Source organism: Herpailurus yagouaroundi, unplaced genomic scaffold (assembly GCF_014898765.1).
Source record: "Herpailurus yagouaroundi ecotype Mexico unplaced genomic scaffold, PumYag 182, whole genome shotgun sequence".
NCBI classification, from domain to species: domain Eukaryota; kingdom Metazoa; phylum Chordata; class Mammalia; order Carnivora; family Felidae; genus Herpailurus; species Herpailurus yagouaroundi.
Genome location: NW_024412413.1, coordinates 198454 through 220039, shown reverse-complemented (window position 1 = coordinate 220039; position 21586 = coordinate 198454). Strand labels below are relative to the sequence as shown.

Below are 21586 nucleotides of genomic sequence, written 5' to 3'. Positions count from 1 at the left end.
AAAAAGAAAGCTCAGAGCTTGGAGCCTGCTTCAGCCCTCTCTCTCTGCTCCTCCCCTGCTTGTTCTCTCTCTGTCTCTCAAAAGATGAATAAAAACGTTAAAAAAAAAAAAAAGAAAGTAATAAGTGCTGAGGAGAAAAATAAATCCATGAAGGAGGGTTGAGAGTGCCAGGGAAAAAGGATTTGCAATTTCAAGAAGAGCACTTGGGGGGCGCCTGGGTGGCTCAGTTGGTTGGGCGGCCGACCTCGGCTCAGGTCATGATCTCGCGGTCCGTGAGTTCGAGCCCCGCGTCGGGCTCTGTGCTGACGGCTCAGAGCCTGGGGCCTGTTTCGGATTCTGTGTCTCCCTCTCTTTGCCTCTCCCCCGTTCATGCTCTGTCTCTCTCTGTCTCAAAAATAAATAAACGTTAAAAAAAAAAAAAAAAGAAGAGCACTTGGGAAACACTTCACGGAGAAGGTGACATTTTTATTTATTAAATTTTTAATGTTTATTTATTTTTGAGAGAGAGTGAGTGGGGCAGGGGTAGAGAGAGAAGGAGACAGAGAATCTGAAGCAGGCGCTGGGCTGTCAGCAGAAAGCCCAACGCAGGGCAAGAACCCACGAACCTCAAGATCATGATCTGAGCTAAAGTTGGATGCTCAACTGACTGAGCCACCCAGGTGCCCCAAGAAGGTGACATTTAAATTACCTTTTGATGAATAGAAGTTCTTAACGTTAATGTAGTTCAACGTATCAATCTTTTATTCTGTGTTTAGCATTTTTGCCTCTTGTTTAGGAAATTCTACTCCACCCCCAAAGTCACAAGATATTCTCCCCTATTTTCTTTCCAAGTTTTAAACATTTTTGATACCTAAGCCCTTATTGTTCTGAAGCTATTGTGTGTATGTGTGGGTAGGGATGCATTTGTAATTTTTATTCTTATGGATAACCAATTTCTCCAGCTTACTTATTAAATAGTTCCTTCTTAAAAAATAAAAATAAATGGTTTATTCTTTCCTTCACTGATCTGTCATTTCACCTATTATATATAAAAATTCCTGTGAGTGTGTATGTATGTACACATGTGCATGTTTGTGTATATGAGCATGTTATGTGTGTACATGTGTGTGAGAGTGTGTGTGTTCACGTGTGTGTGTGTATGAGAGTGTGTTATGTGTGCACATATCCATGTGTGTGTGTTTATGTGTGAGTGTGTGAGCATGTGTGTGTGATGTGTGTGTGTGTGAGCGTGTCTGTGTGTCTGTCTGTTTCTGGGCTCTCTGTTGCATTCTGTTGCTCAATTTGTCTATTTCTAAGTCAATATGACACTATATTAACTATATAGTTTTATAATAAGTCCTGGTAATGGTAGGGTGAATCCTCTGTCCTTGTCTTTCTCAGAAATATCTTAGCTATTTTTGGGTTGTAAGTCTCTCATAAATGTTTTAGAATAAACTTGTCAAGTTCCATGATAAACCCTATTAGGATTTTCACTGAAACTACTTTAAAGCAAATGATGAACTCTAGGGAGAACAGACATATTACTTTAAGTCTTTCTATTCATAAATGTAGCTACAGCTCCATTTATTTTGATCTTTAGTATCTGTTAGTCAAGTTTTATAATTTTCTGCATATAGGCCTTGCACATTTCTTGTTACATTTCTTCCAGGGGAATTAACAGATGTGTCTATGCATGTGCATGTGTATGTTTGTGTGTTACTGTTGTAAATGCCTTTAAAAAATGTGTTCTAATTCCTTGTTGCTGGTATATGTAAATGCAATTAACTTTTGTACACTTATCTTTCATGTAACATATTATCTCCAATTACATGTGTTTTAGATGTTCTGCATAAGTGTGGTAGCCAGCTTCCAAGTTGAGCCCTGTAGTAGTCCCGGCCTTCTGCTAATCACACCCTTATGTAGTTCTCTCTCACACTGTACTAGAGTAGATCCATGTGACAAGTAAAATATGACAGAAGTGATGGTATGTCACTTCTAAGATGAGCTTATAAAAGATCGTACCTTCTGTCTCTGGCTCTTTCATGTGTGTATGTAGTATTATACTATATTATATTACATGTAATTGCTCTGGGGTAAGTTTATGTTATGAACAACCTTCTGGTGAGGCCACATAGAAAGTGGCCTGCCAACAGCTATGTGAGCTCAGAAGGAGATTCTCCAGCCTCTGGTCAAACATCTGGAGATTGAAACCACAGCCAACAGTTTGACTGCAAACTCATAAAATACATATCCAGAGCCCAGCTTAGCTACTCCTAGATTCCTGATCTTCAGAAACTGTGTGATAATAAATATTTTTTGTTTTCAGTTGCTAAATTTGGGTTAACTTGTTATGAAGCAATAGATAACTAATACAGATTTTGGTACTTGAGTAAGTGCTCCTGTAACAAAACTGTGAAATGTAGGAGTGGCTTTGGAGTGTTTCAGGGGATGGGAGCTGGAAAAGCTGTGAGGATTCTGAGGAAAGCATTAGTGAAAGATTAAAGTACCTTGAGCACACTGTTCATAGGATTTGGAGTTTGAGGAGGCTGCCAATGAGGATTTACAGAAAAGTGAGGAAACTCTTATTGGAAACTAGGGGAGAGGAGATACTTGCTATGTGGTGGCAGAAGATTTAGCAACACTGTCACAGGAAGTAATGTGGAAGGGAGAAAATGTACTTAATGAACTATTCATAGGATTTACCTTCATGTTTAATATTTTATTTGTTTTCCATTGCCCTGTGCATTTCAGACCTTCCTTCTGAGATCATATTCCCTTTACTTAAGTAAAACTTTTAGTAGTTCCTTTAAAGCAGGTCTCTTTGTGACAAATATTGTAAGTTTTTATTCATTTGCAAATGTCTTTATTTTTTCCTCATTACTGAATGATAATTTTGTTGGATGCATAATTCTGCGTCAATAGTGTTTTTATGACATTTAGATATTATTCCACTAAGTTCTGGTTCTCACAATTATTGTTCAAAGTTCACTCCATTCTGATACCCTATGTCTTTTGGTTGGCGCATTTAGTCCATTTATCAAAGTTCACTCCAATTGTTACTCCTTTGATCTCTCTCTCTCTCTGGTTTCCTGTAGTTTTTCTCTTTGTCTTTGGTGTTCTGAAGGTGTCACTATTATGTGTCTAGGTATGGATATAATTTTATTTTACTTAATGTATTTTGTTTCTTGGATCTATGATTCAATTTTTCATTAGTTCTGGAAAATTCACAGACATTATATTATTAGGTATTGCCATTATTCCATTGTCTCTAATGTCTTTTTTTCCTGAGATGCTAATGAAGTATATATTAGAACTTTTTGGTCTATATCACAAGTCTCTTAATCTCTTCATACTTTTACTTTCTTTATCTCTTTTTGATGCACTATCCTGCAATTAATCATCTCTTCAACTGTTGTTGATTTCGTTTTTATCTCACAATTATATTTTTCTTTTTAAGAGACTCCATTTGTTCTTTTCAAAAATGTCTATCCTTGAGTTTCTTTTATTTAAAAAAAATTTTTTTAACGTTGATTTATTTTTGAGACAGAGAGAGACAGAGCATGAACGGGGGAGGGGCAGAGAGAGAGGGAGACACAGAATCTGAAACAGGCTCCAGGCTTTGAGCTGTCAGCACAGAGCCCGATGTGGGGCTTGAACTTACGGACCGTGAGATCATGACCTGAGCTGAAGTCGGCCGCTTAACCGACTGAGCCACCCAGGCACCCCCCTTGAGTTTCTTTTACACTCATCTTTGTAACTGCATCCATTACTTCTGTAGCCACTTTATACACAGCTATTTGCATTCTGCATCTGACATCACCTATAGTCCTTGGAGATCTAAATATGTTGACTCTTGCTTCTGTGGACTTTCACTCACAGTGGCTTATCATTTCATGTATTTGGAAGGCAGCTTTGCTCGCCACTATACCACCAGTGCTGTATCTGGTAATATTTATCTGTGAGGTCATTGCTGAGGTAGCTTCCAATCTCTTCCACACCGCTATATAACCTTTCTAAACCCTTTCTATAAATCTTTATGTTTTTCCTCTGCTTAGCTTTCTTCAATTATTCCCCTGTTGACTACAGAATGACTTCTTAGTGTGGTACACAAAGTCTTTCATGATTTGACCCCAAAGGATTCATTTAGATTTATTCTCTACCACTTCCACTTGTAGTTTATTCTGTAGAAGTTTGACATTAAATCCAACCAACTTTCTTCTACTTTTGTTCCTTGGCACAAATTGTTCTTTCTATTTGAAAGCCTTGCCCATCACTTGTCTATTTGAGAAACTCCTAACAACTCCTACTTCAGAGAAATGCTTCATGCTTCCTCTTAAAAATTTCCATAATTTAGGGGCACCTGAGTGGCTCAGTCGGTAAGCGTCCGACTTCAGCTTGGGTCATGATCTCGTGGTTTGTGAGTTCGAGCCCTGCATCGGGCTCTGTGCTCACAGCTCAGAGCCTGGAGCCCGCTTCGGATTCTGTGTCTCCTTCTCTCTCTGCTCCTCCCCCACTCACACTCTGTCTCTCTCTCAAAAAAATTTTCCATAATTTACCAGACAGATTTCAGCCATCGATTCCAAATCTCACTGGAACTTTACTCTCCTTTTATTATACCAATTAATATAGTATACTGCATTTATTAATTGTTTATTTATTTATTAAATGTTTATTTTATTTTGAGAGAGAGAGAGGGTGGTGGGGAGGGGCAGAGAGAGAAGCAGAGAGAGAGAATCCTAAGCAGGCTCCATGCTCAGCACAGATCCCGACACAGGGCTCATCATGACTATGAGATCATGACCTGACCGGAAATCAAGAATCAGATGCTTAGTTGACTGAGCCATCCAGGCACCCCTGTATACTGCATTTATATGTCTATACATTTATTTCCCCCATTAGATTATAAGCAATTAAAGTGCAGGGCTTGGCATGTGTTCATTCAGGAAGTACTTGTTGAGTGAATGAATGAATGAATGAATGGTGCTTTAACCCTCCCCCCCAAGTCATGATATTTCTTTGGCTCTGAGATTATATTTTTCCAGCTTTTTAAAAGTATAACTGAGATAAAAAATTGTATATATTTAAGGCATACAATGTGATGTTTTGATATTTGTATACATTATGAAATGATTACCACAGACAAGGTAATTAACATTTCTATCACCTCACAGTTATTATTTATTTTGTGTGGTGAGAACACTCAAGATCTATATACTAAGTACATTTATTTTTTTTCGGAGAGAGGGGGAGAGCATGCATGCAAGCAGGGAAGGGGCAGAAAGAGGGAGAGAGAGAATCCCAAGCAGGCTCCACTCTGTCAGCACAGAGCCTGACACGGGGCTTGAACCCACAAATTGTAAGATCATGACCTGAGCTGAAATTAAGTTGGACACTTAACCAACTGAGCCATTCAGGCGCCTCAAGAAATTTCTACAAAGACTTATATTACCCCCAAATCAAACTACTGTGCAGAACATTTATATAAAAATAGAATTATAGGGGCGCCTGGGTGGCGCAGTCGGTTAAGCGTCCGACTTCAACCAGGTCACCATCTCGCGGTCCGTGAGTTCGAGCCCCGCGTCAGGCTCTGGGCTGATGGCTCAGAGCCTGGAGCCTGTTTCCGATTCTGTGTCTCCCTCTCTCTCTGCCCCTCCCCCGTTCATGCTCTGTCTCTCTCTGTCCCCAAAATAAATAAACGTTGAAAAAAAAAATTAAAAATAGAATTATAAAAAAGAGGAAAATATGTGAAACTAAAACTAAGGAAAGAATCAGCTAAAGAACAAATAATGGACCTTATATCAATTCAAGGGGTGTGATGTGGAAAAAGCACCAAGCGGAGAGGGTGGGGAATTGTGCATGATAAACGCCTCATTTATGCCAAGTGTACATACGCTAAACCTTTTTCATTCCCGTGAGAAAAGAAATGCACAAGCCTTTCAAGAAATGTAGCTGCTTAAATATAATAGTTGCAAGTATCAGACAACTTTAATTTTACTCACATTTACAAAATTGTCAAAGCTGAGTGTTTTATGTGACTTATTTCAATATAAATACCTGTCAACCTTATCTTGAAAGGAGAGAGTATTTTTAATAACACTATTACCTTAGCAACATTAACTGACTTAACTATTGTTACTTAATAACTTACTTAGCTACTACCTTAAGTATTATTGGAATATTTGCTGAAAAAAGAGTCGCTAGCAGATCTAAATAAAAATGCAATATGCTGTTTGGTTCCTTTGGCACACCGGGTGGTTTGGAAGTAAATGTTAAAAAGGAACACAAAGAGGGGTGCCTGGGTAGCTCAGTCGGTCCAATTCTTGGTTTCGGCTCAGGTCATGATCTCACGGTTTGTGGGTTCGAGCCCTGCACTGGGCTCTGTGCTGGCAGTGTAGAGCCTGCTTGGGATTCTCTCTCTCTCTCTCTCTCTCTCGCTCTCTCTCGCTCTTTGCCTCTCCCCCACTCACACTGTCTCTGTCTCTCTCAAAATGAATAAATAAAAATTTTAAAAATTTTAAAAAGAGGAACACAAAGTAAAGTAGGAGAAAATATAAGTAAATATTTCACTAATCTCAGATTAGGGAAATATTTTCTTTTTGTTTTAAATCCTTTTTTTAAAGTTTTTTTAAAGTTTATTTATTTATTTTGAGAGATGGAGCAAGCATCTGAAAGCAGGGGAGGGGCAGAGACAGAGGGGAGCAGAGGATTCAAAAGTGGGCTCTGCGCTGACAGCAGTAGGCCAACTTGGGACTTGAACTCACAAACCTGAGAGATCATGACCTGAGCCGAAGTCAGAGGCTCAACCAACTGAGGCGCCCAGGTGCCCCAGACTTTATAGTCTTAATACATAAAGACCTCTTACAAATCAAGAGATTCTATCACAGAAGTCTGCTATTTCCGTCTTGTTCTCAGTGCCAAGCCAGAGTTAAGGCTAGTTCCTTTTTAGCTTTTAGTTTTGCAAAGCTTCATAATTGATCCTTCCACTAGTCATCCCTCTCCAAACCATCCCTCCTTGGTTACCAGAGGTATCTTTCTAAAACCCAAGTGTCTTCCTTGAAATCCCAGTGGCTATCTATTACCTAAATAAGAAAAGAAACAAAAGAATAGAAAGGTCAAATTCCTTAGGCTGATGTTGAAGACCCTTCTTCTCACCTTTTCAGCCTCTTCTTTGGCCTGCCCTCTTGTGGTTCTCATGCGCTAATCTTGCTCCCTATGCCCAGCTTTCCCTCACTGGCACACACACATTTGGCTATTTCTTCTACAGGACTGCCCCTCCTCTCTACCTCCAGCATCCCTACCTCATCTGTCCAATCTGAATTCCTTCCCTAATGCGCTGTTCAGAGCCTCACTTGCCTCCCCAAGCAGTCAGCCTCTCTTTCTTCTCTGCTCCCTCCCCAGTAGTTGGTATACACCATTATCAGCATTTACTAGATTACAGTTTTAATAGAAAATTAAAATGTTTTAATTTACATATTTAAATTATAATTAGTCATCTTGATGTCTGTTTCTGGCCCCCTACCTACTTCTTTTAATGAAGGAGCATCTCTATTTGATATCTCTATTCCATCCTAATCCTACAATAGCATATAGTAGGTACTAAGTGAATACTGTTAGATAGGAGAATATTTTATTAGATTGAAGGAATTATATAACTTTTGGTAGAAAACAAATTATAGGACTTTTTAATTAATTAATTATTCATTTGTTTATTTATTTATTTTTAAAGTGTATTTATTTTGAGAGAGAGAGAGAAAGTGAGAGACTGCATAAGCAGGGGAAGGGCAGAGAGAGAGGGAGACAGAACCCCAAGCGGGGCTTGAACCCATGGACCATGAGATTATGACCTGGGCTGAAATCAGGAGTTGGACGCTGAACTGACTGAGTCATCCAGGTGCCCCCTAGAACATTTTTAAAAGACAGTTTACAAAATATAAAAAACTTTCAAGTACATAGGCAAAAAAATTGCCAACATTTCAAGTAGAAATTTTCTAATTTTTTTTTAAAGTTTATTCATTATTGAGAGATAGAGAGAGACAGAGCATGAGCAGGGGAGGGGCAGAGAGAGGGGGAGACACAGAATCCGAAGTAGGCTCCAGTCTCCAGGCTGTCAGCACAGAGCCCGACGCGGGGCTTGAACTCACAAACCGTGAGATCATGACCTGAGCTGAAGTTGGACGCTTACCAACTGAGCCACCCAGGCACCACTCAAGTAGAAATTTTCTAAAGCCTGTTGTAATAAATGGAGATTGTTTGCAAACTAAAAATGTCCTTAAAAAAAGGTTGTTTCTCATTTTGAGTAGAGTATGCACGCTTTCTAAAATTTGTTTTACATTATTATTTTCTCTAATAAAACTTAGTATTAAATTCAAGAATTATACATATTCTGAATTAGTAAAGAACAAATTAAAGAAATTATAATGGTGGGGGGATGCCTGGCTGACTCAGTCAGTAGGCCACGTGACTCTTGATCTCAGGGCTGTGAGTTCAAACCCCACACTCGGTGTAGAGATCACTTAAAAATAAAGCCTTTTTTGTTTAGGTTTATTTATTTATTTAGACAGAGAGAGAGAGAAAGAGCACATGGGAGGGGCAGAGAGAGGTACGAGAGAGAATCTGAAGTAGGTTCCACACTGTCATCACAGAGCCTGACTGGGGGCTTGATCTAACGAACTGTGAGATCATGTTCTGAGCCAAACCCAAGAGCTGGATGCTTAACTGACTGAGCCACCCAGGTGTCCCCAAAATAAAGTCTTAAAAAAACAAAGAAATTATAATAGTATCTCCACCACTGCTGGTTATCACTTAGTGGAAACATGTGGACTAACAGACTAACATTCTTATTCAAAAATGGAGAAATTTGTTCAACTCTATTCTTGTTCTATTCCACTGAACTAACTGTACCTCCCATTTCAGCACCTCATCAGTCTTAGCGCTATTACTCTGAACTCTTTCTATTTAAACGACTCACAGGAAGAATGTTCCAATTCTGTTCATAGGTGTTATATTAACATTGTCATTTTCTGAATACTTGAGCTTGGGTTTGGTACTGTGCCCAGTTACAAAAAAGAAATCACTATTTCTGCCCACAGGAGGATAATAGTCCAGTTGAAGAAGTAACATGAAAACACACATAAAGTAATCAGAAAATAATGCAAGGAAATATTTAGTGGTATTGTCAAATTTTGTGGCATAGTAGTTACATGGTATAGAAGCTGAGAAGTGGTCAGGGAAGGCCTGTTAAGGCACTTGATTTGAGCTCAGCAGTGTAGGAAGAATCTGAGCTACTGGACGTAAGGGGGAAGACATTGTACCTGAGATTTTCTCCATCTCTTCTAGTAGCTTTTCCAAGTCTTTATTCAGGTCTGACAGCATTTTCAGCATGTTGTCATAGTTTCTTTCTCCAGGATCAGAATCGGCCATCTAGGCAGTGCACAAAAGAAGATACAGTGAGACAGACTGACGTTTCAATTCCAGCTCTATTACTTATACCTGGGTAGCCCAAGCCAGAAACCCAAGGCCATCTTTAATTCCTCCTTATCTTCTTTTCCTGACCAAATGGGCCACTGAAACTCACCAATTTTATTTGTTCATGGAATAAATATTTAATCATCTATGGGTCAAGAAGGTCTGCTGCTTGGGAGTCACCAGTGAACTGAACACTGCCTTTGTGGAACTCATAGCCTGGCCCAGCTCTTTAAAATCTCTCAGTCCCTTCCTTTCTCTCTGCAAGGTTGCAGCTTTAATTCGGGTCCATTCCATTAACCACCATTGAACAGATTTACTGAGCATCTACTATGCGTCAGATGTCTACTATGGATGTGGATATTTCAGTGTATTTGTAGATCCAGACAGAAAAACCCATGCTCTCACAGAGCTTCCATTCCATGGAGGAGACGAATAATAAACAACGGAATGGTAAGCATACCTTCAGTTTGTGGTTCACTGCACAAAGAAAACAAGACAGGGTGGTTTAATAAAGAGGATATTTCATGGGGAGGGGTGCTTTTGCTTATAAAGTGAGATAAGTCCTTTCTAATGAAGTGACATTTGAATTGACACTTGAATGATAAAAAGGAGTTGGCATATAAAGAGCTAGAGGAAGAGTTCTAGGTAGAGGGAACGGCTCAAGAAAAGGTGGGAGTGGCCTGATATGTTCTGCTTTAAGGCATGAAAAGAAAGTAAAGAATGGGGTTTAGGAGAAAAGTGGTATGAGACGAGATCAGCTAGGTAGGCAAGATTTTTTTTTTTTTTTTAATTTGGGAGAGAGCGAGCGAGCAAGCACACGCACACGTGAGCAGGGGAGAGAGAGACAGAGACAGAGAGTGAGAGGGAGAATCCCAAGCATGCTCCATGCTCAGCAAGGAGCTCAAGGCAGAGCTTGATCTCACAACCCTGGGATCATGATCTGAGCCGAAATCAAGAGTCTGATGCTCAACCTACTGGGCCACCCAGGTGCCTCCAGAATTTTGGTTTTATTTTGAGTGTGAGGGAAAGCCACTGGAGGTTGAGAGCAGGGGATATATTTTAAGATAATGACTTCAGGGGTGCTTGGGTGGCTCAGTCGGTTAGTGGTCAACTTCAGCTCAGGTCATGATCTCATGGTTCATGACCCTGCATCAGGCTCTCTGCTGTCAGTGCGGGGCCTGCTTCAGATCCTCTATATACTGCCCCCCTTTCCCCCTCCCCTGCTCACATGCTCTCTCTTTCAAAAAAAGTAATATATAAACATTGAAAAAAGATAACGACTTCAGCTGCTGGTTGGAAACTGGACTAGTGCAGAAGGGTGAGAGGAGGCAAAAGTGGGAAACCAGTCAGTTAAGAGAGCATTAGAATGATCTGGAGATGGATGTAGCTTGGACTAGGGTGGTAGGTAATGATATCAGTGGTGAAAAGTGGAAGGGTTCATGCTATAGTTTGGAAGATGAGCCAAAAGAATTTGGAAGAGGATCTGATGTGTCTATATTTGCAGGGGTAAATGATAGGGAGAGAGATATCAAAATGATTCCTAATTTTTATGAGAACAATTTGATACCTGGTGGTATTATTGGCCAAAAAGGGGAAGGCTAAGAGAGGAGAAGATTAGAAGGGAGACCAAATGCTCTATTTTGAATGTTAACGTGAGATGCCTATTAGGCCTCCAAGTGGAGATTCAAATAGGCAGTCGAATATATAGGCCTGGAGCTCAGGAGAAAGGCTGGAGTTGAAAATACAGAGTTTGGAACTGATGGTGCAGGCTCTCTTCACCTTTCATTTGGACTATTTTCATAGACTCTTGACTGATTTCTCTGCTTTTAGCTTCCTCTTGTCAAATCCATCTTCCAGTTCACCTCCAGAATGACCTTACCTAACATGCAAATCTGCCCATGTCACTCTCTTTGCAACCTTTCAATAGCTCCCATCTTCTTTCAGGATAAATATAATCTCTTCACTATAGATACAAGATCCCTTAATATCTAGCTCCTGACTGTTCCCATTCTCATCCAGTTCTGAGTTGTGACCAAATAACTGAAGAAAGCCTTAAGAGATCTAGAATTTGGGCTCCTGGGTGGCTCAGTTGGTTGTGTCCAACTTCAGCTCAGGTCATGGTCTCACAGTTTGTGAGTTTGAGCCCCGCATCAGGCTCTGCACTGACAGTGTGGAGCTTGCTTGGGATTTTCTCTCTCTCCCTCTCTCCCTTCGCCCCTTCCCCACTTGCATTCCCTCTCTCTCTCAAAATAAATACATTTTAAAGAGAGAGATCTAGAATTTATTGAGATATTTAAAATCTGTAAGAGTTGTGTATTTCAATGAGACGTGATAAAAAAATATCCATGAAAAAACCACAAAACTCTGCAAGGTTAAAAAATCTACAGTTTTCCTACAAAAGAGCTAAATAAATAAAAAATATAATAAAATAATTCTATCATGTAGGTGGTTGCAAAAATCTCTGTGAAGGCAAAGTAGACACACAATTCATATCTATGTTGTGTGGGGTACTTGCTCAATTTGCTAATTTATAAGATTGCAGTTATATTCTTTTACCCATACATTTAACACATATTTATTGAGCACTACTCTAGATTCTGAAAATACAGCAGTGAACAAAACAGGTTAAAATCCTTGGTTTCATGGAATTCATACTCCATGGTGAGAGGAGACAATAAACAAGATTAATAAGTGAAATAAACATAAGGAGGGGATAAGTACCAAGGAAAAAAGTCAACCAGAGATGGAGTGTGGGAGGACGTGTGTGTAAGGTGATGGCTGAAATTTAAATAAGTGTACAGTCTTGTGATGAGCACCAGGTGATGTATGGAAGTGCTGATTAATATTATGCTGTATGCTAACTAAATAGAATTTAAATAAAAACTTAAAAAGAAGCAAAACAAAGGAGTAAAGGGGGGGGGGGGGAAGAAAGAAGGAGGCAAACCAAGAAACAGACTTAACCATAGAGGACTGAGGGTTACTAATAGGGAGGTGGGTGGGGAGATGGGTTAAATTGGTGATAGGGATTAAGGAGTGCACTTGTGTGAGTACCAGGTCTTATTGAAAGTGTTGAGTTGCTCACTATATTGTACACCTGAAATTAATATTGCACTGTATGCTAACAAAATGGAATATTATATTATATTATATTATATTATATTATATTATATTATATTAATTTTGAGAGAGATGCAGGGCTCATCCGAAGCAGGGGCTCATGTTTTACCCTAAGCGGGGCTCATGCTCACCAAATGTGGGGCTTGAACTCATGAATCATGAGATTATGACCTGAGCCGAAGTTAGATGCTTAATGACTAAGCCACCCAGGTACCCAATTAAATATAATTTAAATAAAAACTTAACAATAAATAAGTGTACAGGGAAGGTCTTTTGACTAGATTTTCACCAGAGACTTGTAGGAAGTGAGAGAATGAGCCATGCAGATATCTGGGAAAAGTGCATCCCAGGCAGAGAAGAGAGTAAGAACAAAGGCCCTGAGCTAGGAGTCAGCTGGATGAGCTGAAGGAAGAGCAGCAAAGGCAATATAGTTGGTACAGAGAGTGTGAAGGGGAGAGCAGTAGAAGATGATGTCAAAATTGCGGGGTGCAGAATTATGGTGGGCCTTGTAGTCCACCAAAAAGACTCTGGCTTTTTCTTTGAGTGAGACGGGAGCTGGGAGGATGATAATCTGATTTATGTGTTAATAAATCACTGGATTGATGGGGCGCCTGGGTGGCACAGTCGGTTAAGCGTCCGACTTCAGCCAGGTCACGATCTCGCGGTCCTTGAGTTCGAGCCCCGCGTCGGGCTCTGGGCTGATGGCTCAGAGCCTGGAACCTGTTTCCGATTCTGTGTCTGCCTCTCTCTCTGCCCCTCCCCCATTCATGCTCTGTCTCTCTCTGTCCCAAAAATAAATAAAAACGTTGAAAAAAAATTTAATAAATCACTGGATTGAGAGTAGCTTGTCTGGACATGGGCAGAAGCAGGGTGACTAGGAGGCCACTGGAATAATGCAGGTAAGAGATAATAGCTTGAATCAACATAGGAATGATGTAAGTAGTATGAAGGAGAATAGAATAGTTCAGGGTATATTTTGAGGGCAGGGCCAACAGGATTTGCTGGTGAGTCAGTGTGGAGTCAGGGAAGACACTAAAATTTTTGACAGGTTAACCAGAAATGGAGATACCATTAACTGAGATGGGGGGAAACTGGAAGACACTGGGTTGTGTGGGGAGAAGAAAGAACTCAGTTTTGAACATATTAAGATGCCTATGAGGCATCTGAGTGGGTATGATGAGTAGGCAACTGGATAAAGGAATTCAGAGAGAGTAGGCTAAAGATAGAAACTTGGGAGTCATCACCGTATAGATGGTATTTAAAGACATGACAATGGGTGAGATCAAGGGAGATAAGTCCATCATCAAATTTGGGGAGATGTGAAGAATCTAGCCAAAGCAACTGAAGAAGAGGGGCCAGAGAGGCAGAAGGAGAACCAGTCGGAGTCTTAAGTAAAGTCCAGACTCTCAGAGAATCCCTGGACCCCAGCCAGTGTCCTCTGATCATATGACATCTCAGGAAACTGAGAAGACAACTCTGAAAAGTACAAGAGAAGGGAACTTTAAAAATTGCATGGGATAAAATAGATGCTTCCTTAGTGAGTGAATAACTTACAATGTTGAGAAGGTAAGGAACAAAGATAGGACGTGTTCAAGACCATAAAAAGCTAGAATTACTGCGAGTATTTGGTATTTTATGCATTTCTATGTTTAAGAGAATTTGGCTTATTAGAGTAACAGGTCAACTTTGTCATTCTAGCTTAAAATGTGAAATTGATTATGGCTTATAATTTTAAGTAAAAATCTTACTAAGTTTATAAAGAGATTTAGGACATTTTTAGGGAAGCTGAGGTTCATTATATTTATTAGTTTGACTTATGATATTTATTTTATTTTTTAATTTTTTTCAACGTTTATTTATTTTTGAGACAGAGAGAGACAGAGCATGAAGGGGGGAGGGTCAGAGAGAGGGAGACACAGAATCTGAAACAGGCTCCAGGTTCTGAGCTGTCAGCATAGAGCCCGACACGGGGCTTAAACTCATGGGCCGCGAGATCATGACCTGAGCCGAAGCCGGCCGCTCAACCGACTGAGCCACCCCAGGCGCCCCAATATTTATAAGAATTATTTAAGAGAGTGGGAAGGTTTTGGGGAGCCTGGGTGGCTCAGTCAGTTAAGCGTCCGACTTCGGCTCAGGTCATGATCTCATGGTTCATGAGTTTGAGCCCTGCATCGGGCTCTGTGCTGACAGCTCGGAGCCTGGAGCCTGCTTCGGATTCTGTGTCTCCCTCTCTCTCTTCTCCTCCCCCTCTCATGCTCTCTCTCTCTCTCTCTCAAAAATAAACATTAAAAAAAAAAGTGGGAAGTTTTCTTATTAAGACAATTGAGATACTTAAAGAAATGAACTATATTAAGTTTATAATTAAATGAGTTTAAATTTATAAATAGAAAACATAACAATAATGTTATTTAAATAATTATTTAATTTGCTAGCCTACAACAAGATTAAAAGTTTAGAATGAGGGCACCTGGGTGGCTTAGTTGGCTGAGGGGCTGAGCGTCTGACTTCAGCTCAGGTCATGATCTCGTGGTTAATGAGTTCTAACCCCACATCCGTTGCTTCTGTCAGCCTGTCAGCACACCGCCCGCTTTGGGTCTTCTGTCCCCCTCTCTCTGCCCCTTCCCCGACTTGTGCTCTCTCAAAAATAAATAAACATTAAAAAAAACCTTTAGAATGAGATAATCTTATTGAGGACAAGTAATCTAATAATCTGATTTAGAATAACATTTATAAACTAAACTTAAATGCTCAAGGAAAGATGGATTTTTAATATTAGTAACTTTAATAAAATATTAATTTTTAAAATCAAACATTCAAATACTCTTTTCTCTGTCTAAATAATGCCTTTAAAGGCACCAAAGCTCATATTTATCAATATCTAGCCGTGTCCTCATATATACCCTAAGCTTCAGTCATATCAAAGATTTTGTAAATTGGGGTGTCTACCATATGCCAACCACTACAGAAATCGGAGATTAAAAAATAAATAGGTATGGGGCACCTGGGTGGCTCAGTCAATTAAATGTCTTATTTTGGCTCAAGTCACGATCTCACAGGTTTGTGAGTTCGAGCCCTGCATTGGGCTCTCCACTCTTAGCGGAGTGCTTTGGATCCTCCGTTTCCCTCTCTCTGCCCCTCCCCGCCATGCACACACACAGATTCTCTCTCTCTCAAAAAAGTAAACATTAAAGTAAATAAATAAATAGGTACATAGTCATGCCAACAAAGAAATAAATCTGGTAAAAAGAGACCTGTTGTACCGCTAGATTCTCTGAAGAGCAATAGCCATTCGTCCAAATGTCCTTGCTCAGTTTCAAACCAAATCCTGCTCATTTAAATAGCCTTTATAGCCATGTCATTGAGGACTCTGAGAACACCATGTTCTCTCTTGCCTCTATGTGTTTATATATATTATGCTACTGCCTGAAATACCCTTGCCTCACTCTCTCTGTTTTTAAAGACTTAGTTCAAGGGCCACTTCTAGAAATCTCTCCTTACATTTCTAATCAGCCAACCCTGAAGGTTTCACCTCTCTTATGTTCCCACAACTTCTACACCTCCTTCTAGCCAGATATTGTTGTAAGCATTTGCATCTTTATCAAAACCATATAAGGTAAGTACTATTATTATTCCAACTTACAGATGAGGAAAACAAGGCTCAGAGAAATTAACTAAACTGCCCAAGGTCAGACAGCAAAGACACAGATCTGAGAATTGCGTCCTGACAATCTGGCTGCAGTCTGCGTGCTCACACATTATACTACTGGTATGCAATAAATTCTTGATAAATATGTGAGTGAACACAACCAATGAAATGTAGTAAGCAACTAAAGAAAAACTTCTGTGTACCCCGAAATCCTGGACTAGAATCCAGGCTCTGCCATTTACTGACTGTGAGATACTGGAAAGTTTAAGTCTTAGTTTCCCCTTGTGTAAAATGGAAATGACAGCTCCTTTGTAGGTTATTGTGAAGATGTACATAGCTATGGATAGAGTAGGCACCCAAATTAACAAATTAAATAGTAGGCGTGAATGTATGTGTAACACGAGGTACACACAGAGTAGTTGCTCAGAAAACATTTTACTATAATTAGGTGAGAAAGAGATGTGAATCTAATAATATAAAAGATAACATTTATTTCATGCATTATTAATATGTGCCAGGAACTGCGTAAATTCTCAACAAACCTTGACTGATTTCACAACAACGTGACAAAATTAAGTGCTATGATTCTCCCTGTTGTACAGATAAGGAAACAGAGGACTGTGGAAGGGTCTATCCAAAGACACACAGCTAAGTAGTAGTAGGCCTGGATTCAAACCCAGTCCTGATTCTAGAGATGGAGCTCATTAGCATTACATTTTCTCACAACTGCCTCAGACAATACAGTGGGTAGTTTTGAGCTTGACAGATGGAACAAAGGGGGAGAAAGAATGGGGGTAGAGGAATGGAATGAAGAGGCTACTATAGGAGTTCAATTTGGGGCAGCTTGAGTGTGTGGTGCCTTGGTGTACCCAGGTAAAGTTATTTAACAAAGTTGAAATACAGGATTGGAGCCCAAGAGAGAGGGTAAACTGAAAATAAATGTTTGATGGTAGTTTAAATTATGGGAAAAGATAAAATCATTCACGGTGAATGTATAAAAGGAGAAGGGAAAATGGACTTGGAAAAGTCCTTAAAAACCAGCTCTTAAGAGCAGTTGGAAACAAGCCCATAAAAGGCACTGATAAACAGTCAGAAATGTAGAGAACTGGGGAGTGTGTAGTCGAGACCACAGAAGAGAGGAGGGACTGGCCAATTAATTCATTTAGTCAACAAATATTTATTAAATGTCAGGAACTGTTTTAGGTGCTAGGGGTATATTAGCAAACAAAAGACAATAAGCCTTGCCCTTGTGGAGTTTACATTCTAGTCAAGGGAGACAGATACATAAATACATAATTTATGTGTATAAATACATCATATATAAATCTATAAAATATGTATGTATATGAATACATAAACATATAAAATGTCAGGTGGAACTAAGCACTATGAAGAAAATAAGGCAAAGTAAGGTAGGCTAAAAAATAATGGGAGTGGGAGGAACCACTATGGAAATCTGCTCTGAGGTGAATCTTCAAATAGCCTCAAGAAAGTGAGCACAGGAGTCCTGTGGCTATCTTGGGGAGAAGTACTGTGCAGAGGGAACAGGAAAGAAAAAGCCTTGAGGGTACGTGTGCTTGGGTGTGGTTGAAGGAGATCAAGAAGGCTAGAAATGCTGGAGTGGTGTGAAGGAGGGTAGGCTGTTAGATGAGGCTGAAAGACTGGAGAGGACATTGCAGTTTATATAAGACTTTGGCTTTTATTCTGAGTCGTATGAGGAGACTTAGAAAAATTCGACAGAGGTGATAGGATTTGAGTCCTGATTTAAAAGGATCACTCTGGTTGCAACGGCGGAGATGGTAGAGCAGAGAGGAAACTGCGGCAAAACTCCAGGTGAGGGATGACAAGGCCTGGACCAGAGTGTTAGAAGTGGGAGTAGCGAGGGTTGCTTGGATGGCTCAGTTGCAGTTAACCCTCTGACTCTTTTTTTTTTTTTTTTCAACGTTTATTTATTTTTGGGACAGAGAGAGACAGAGCATGAACGGGGGAGGGGCAGAGAGAGAGGGAGACACAGAATCGGAAACAGGCTCCAGGCTCTGAGCCATCAGCCCAGAGCCTGACGCGGGGCTCGAACTCACGGACCGCGAGATCGTGACCTGGCTGAAGTCGGACGCTTAACCGACTGCGCCACCCAGGCGCCCCAGCCCTCTGACTCTTGACTTTGGCTCAGGTCGTGATCTCATGGTCCCAAGACAGAGCTCCGTGCTGGGTGTGGAGCCTGCTTAAGATTCCTTTCACCCTCTCCTTCTACCCCTTCCCCCTGCTCACGTGTGTGCACATGCACATGCTCTCTCTCTCAAAAAAAAAAAAAATAGTGGAAATAGTGAGAAGTGACTGGATCCTAAATGTGTTGTAAACATTGAGCCAACAGTATGTCCTGGCATCCAAGTAGAAATAAAAATCTGGAGTGTGGTGAAAAGTCTGGCTGAACATCCTTATTTGGGAGTCACTGGGGTACAGATGACACTTAAAGCCATCGGACTAGTTGAGATCTCCTAGGAAGTGAGAGTAGATGGAAGAGAGGTCTGACCTCTTCAATATTTAGAATTTGGGAAGAAGAGGACCAGCAAAGGTAGAAGAAAAACCAGCAAAGAAAGTAAACAAAGAGTGATCCATTGTGTCTCATATAAAGTAGCATAAGCAGGGGCACTTGGGTGGTTCAGTCGATTAAGCATCTGACTCCTGATTTCGGCTCAGATCATGATCTCACCGTTGGTGGGATTGAGCCCCACGGCTCTGTGCAGAGAGTATGAATGGAGCCTGCTTGGCATTCTCTCTCTCTCTTCCTCTCTCCCTCTCCGGCTCACACATGCTCTCAATCTCTCAAAATAAATAAACATAAAAAAAAAAGTAGCATAAGGAATAAAAAGTGACCATGGATTTGACAATCTGAAGGTCACTGGCAATCTTGACAGAAGTTGTTTTCATGAGGTGGCACGGACAAAAGCCTGATTGCAATGTGTTTACAGAGAGGGTAAGAAGAGAAGTAGAAACTTGCGTGTTCTGGTTCAAAGAGAAGCAGAGAAAGGGCCAGTAGCTGGAATGTAATGTGCAGTCACAGGTGTCTTTTGTTTTACGTTGGGAGATGTTACACCAATGTCAAATATTACAAAAGGACCAAACGAATTTAGGACATCTTATTGGGGTGTCAGGCCTAAGTGAGTAACAGTAACAACAAGATTTCCACGAATAAAGAATTAATGAAGCATTAGACAAAAGAGCACATGCAGATTTCATGGAGACAGGAGAAATAGGAGACAGTAAGAAGGTGACAGAGGGAACGTTTTCTGTTTTTTAATTCACAAAGGCAGAAACCTGCCTGTGTGGAAAGAACTAGTTGAACGGAAAAGGCTGAAGAATGCGGAGAAAGGGTAACTGATGGCGCAGGGACTGGTTTCCGGTAGGAAAGTGGTCACATGACCCTGAGAAGGGAAGGGAAGGGTAAGGCGGGTTAAGGGTCCAGGTGGCCCAGGCTCAGCTGAGGTCTCTAGCTCGCCCGCAAATGGCAATGAAAAGGTTCTTCTAACAGGCATTCTCGGTTTGAGAATAATAAGGGTTAAAGCTGTGCGCCCCCTACAGGCACCCAGACGGGCCGCGGAGAAGCAGGGGTGGCGTGCTGAGGCCACACGGCTGCACAGCATACGCAGGACTCCGGGGTGGCACAGAGAGAGGGGATGGACGTGGCTGGCCGGGGATTTTGAAACGTGTCGGGTGGACGGGCAGGGTGAGGACGGACGTAAGGCAGCGGACTTAGGGCTAAGAGGGTGCGTGGGGAGCCAGCGGAGGCCCAGTGGGGACATGAGGTCGAGGCCCAGGTGGCCTGGGGCTGGGGGCTGTGGCCAGAGTGACGCTGGGTCTCAGGGGAGGGATGGCTAGACGGGGAAAGGGGGTGAGCAAGCCCGGGGCGGAACGGGGGGCCAGACCGGTGCCAAAGCCAAGGGAACGCGGGGAACAGGAGACTAAGGGGGTTGGGCGAGGGGGCGAGCGGGGGAGGGGGGGGAGAGCAGGAGGGTTGGGGATCACTCGGGGCGTGAAAGGCTCGGGGTCGCAGGGGTCCCGGGCGCCGCAGAGCGCACAGGCGTGCAGAACTCCAGGGCCTGGAGTCCGAAGAGTCCGCTGGGGTCTGGGCCCCCCTCGGCTGAGACCAGAGGGGCGCTGGGGTCACTGAGGCTGTGTGAGGGCGAGGGGCGCGCGCGCGGTGGGAGTCCCGGAGCGACGGGGCGAGAGGCCCTGGGGCCGCTCCCGGTGAGCGGACGTCAGGAACCGGAGAGTGCGGTCTAGCGAGCGCAGGTGCTCCAGCTGTGGCGGCAACAGGTTGTGCGGGAAGGTCCGGGGTCTGGGATGTGCAGTGTGTGGTGTCTGCAGGAGGGGGGGGGGCGACGAGACTGGGGTGAGGTGGGCGGTGCGGAGTGAGGAGACACGTGGGGGGGTCGGGGTGAGGTGACAGGGGGGGGGCAGGGGTGGGGGGGTCGGGGTGAGAAGACTGGGGTGAGGAGACCCGTGGGGGTGGGGTGTGTGTGGGGGGAGGAGACTGAGGTGAGGGGGGGTGCAGGGTGAGGGGACACGTGGGGATGGGGGGTTGGGGGGAGGAGACACGTGAGGGGTGGGGGTGTGGGGGCGAGGAGACTGGGGCGAGGTCACGGGTTACGTCGTGATAAGGAGTGGGGACGCTGCGGTCAGGGCGCGCAGCGAGGGCGTGGCTCACCTCCCGCACCGCCTGCGCTCGTGTCAGGATCCGCCGTCCACCTACGCAGCCTGGGGCACGAGGTCCAAGCTCGGAAAGGCACCCCGCCCCTTTCCGTTGCCAGATCCGCCCCCAGAAGTGGCTTCTCGCCCTCATTGGCCAGTCTCCCGGAGCGGAAGGGGCGGGGTCACAAACACGTGAATGCGCCCACTTCTGGCTGGTCCCAAGTGTCAGCCTCCAGGTCTCATTGGCTACTCTGTAGAGCGGAAGGGGCGGAGTCGTCTCCGGCTGGTCTCGCACGTGGGGCTCTGGGTCGCAGATGGGCCGAGTTCCCAGACTGAGGATTGGCTGACATCTCGGGAGAGCAGAATTGCAGCGAGGGTCCGCTGGTGGTCCTGATCGTTGTGTTCCTCTCTGTGGCTCATGAGTGTAAGGTATGCACTCAGGGCCCTGTCTGCTTGACCACTGTGCCCCCAGTGTTCAGGACAGCACTTGGCACGGCAGGTGCTAGTAAATATTGGTTCAATTAGTTCGACGCCCAAATATATTCAGTCTTGACAACTACAGTGCTGGCGGACATTGTTGCATCTGTCTTACAGAGCAGGAAACAGAAGAAGTACATGCAACTGGGGAGAGTGTGAGCTCTGGCTCCAGTCCAGGCCTGCCAGGCATCACTGGCCTCCAGGCGGTGGAAG

The 21586-nt window shown here is 42.6% G+C and overlaps 1 protein-coding gene across 1 annotated transcript in view; it reads right to left on the bottom strand.

The window, feature by feature from the left end:
- Positions 1-21012, bottom strand: part of SYCE3 (synaptonemal complex central element protein 3) — a 30211-nt gene extending 9199 nt beyond the window's left edge. The window contains exons 1-2 of the mRNA XM_040490452.1: positions 20913-21012; positions 9291-9399 (exon numbers count right to left, since the gene is read on the bottom strand). Coding sequence (XP_040346386.1) covers positions 9291-9399 — 109 coding nt within the window. The 5' untranslated portion in view covers positions 20913-21012. The remainder of the gene's footprint in view (positions 1-9290; positions 9400-20912) is intronic.
- Between the last annotated feature and the right edge of the window lie 574 nt (positions 21013-21586).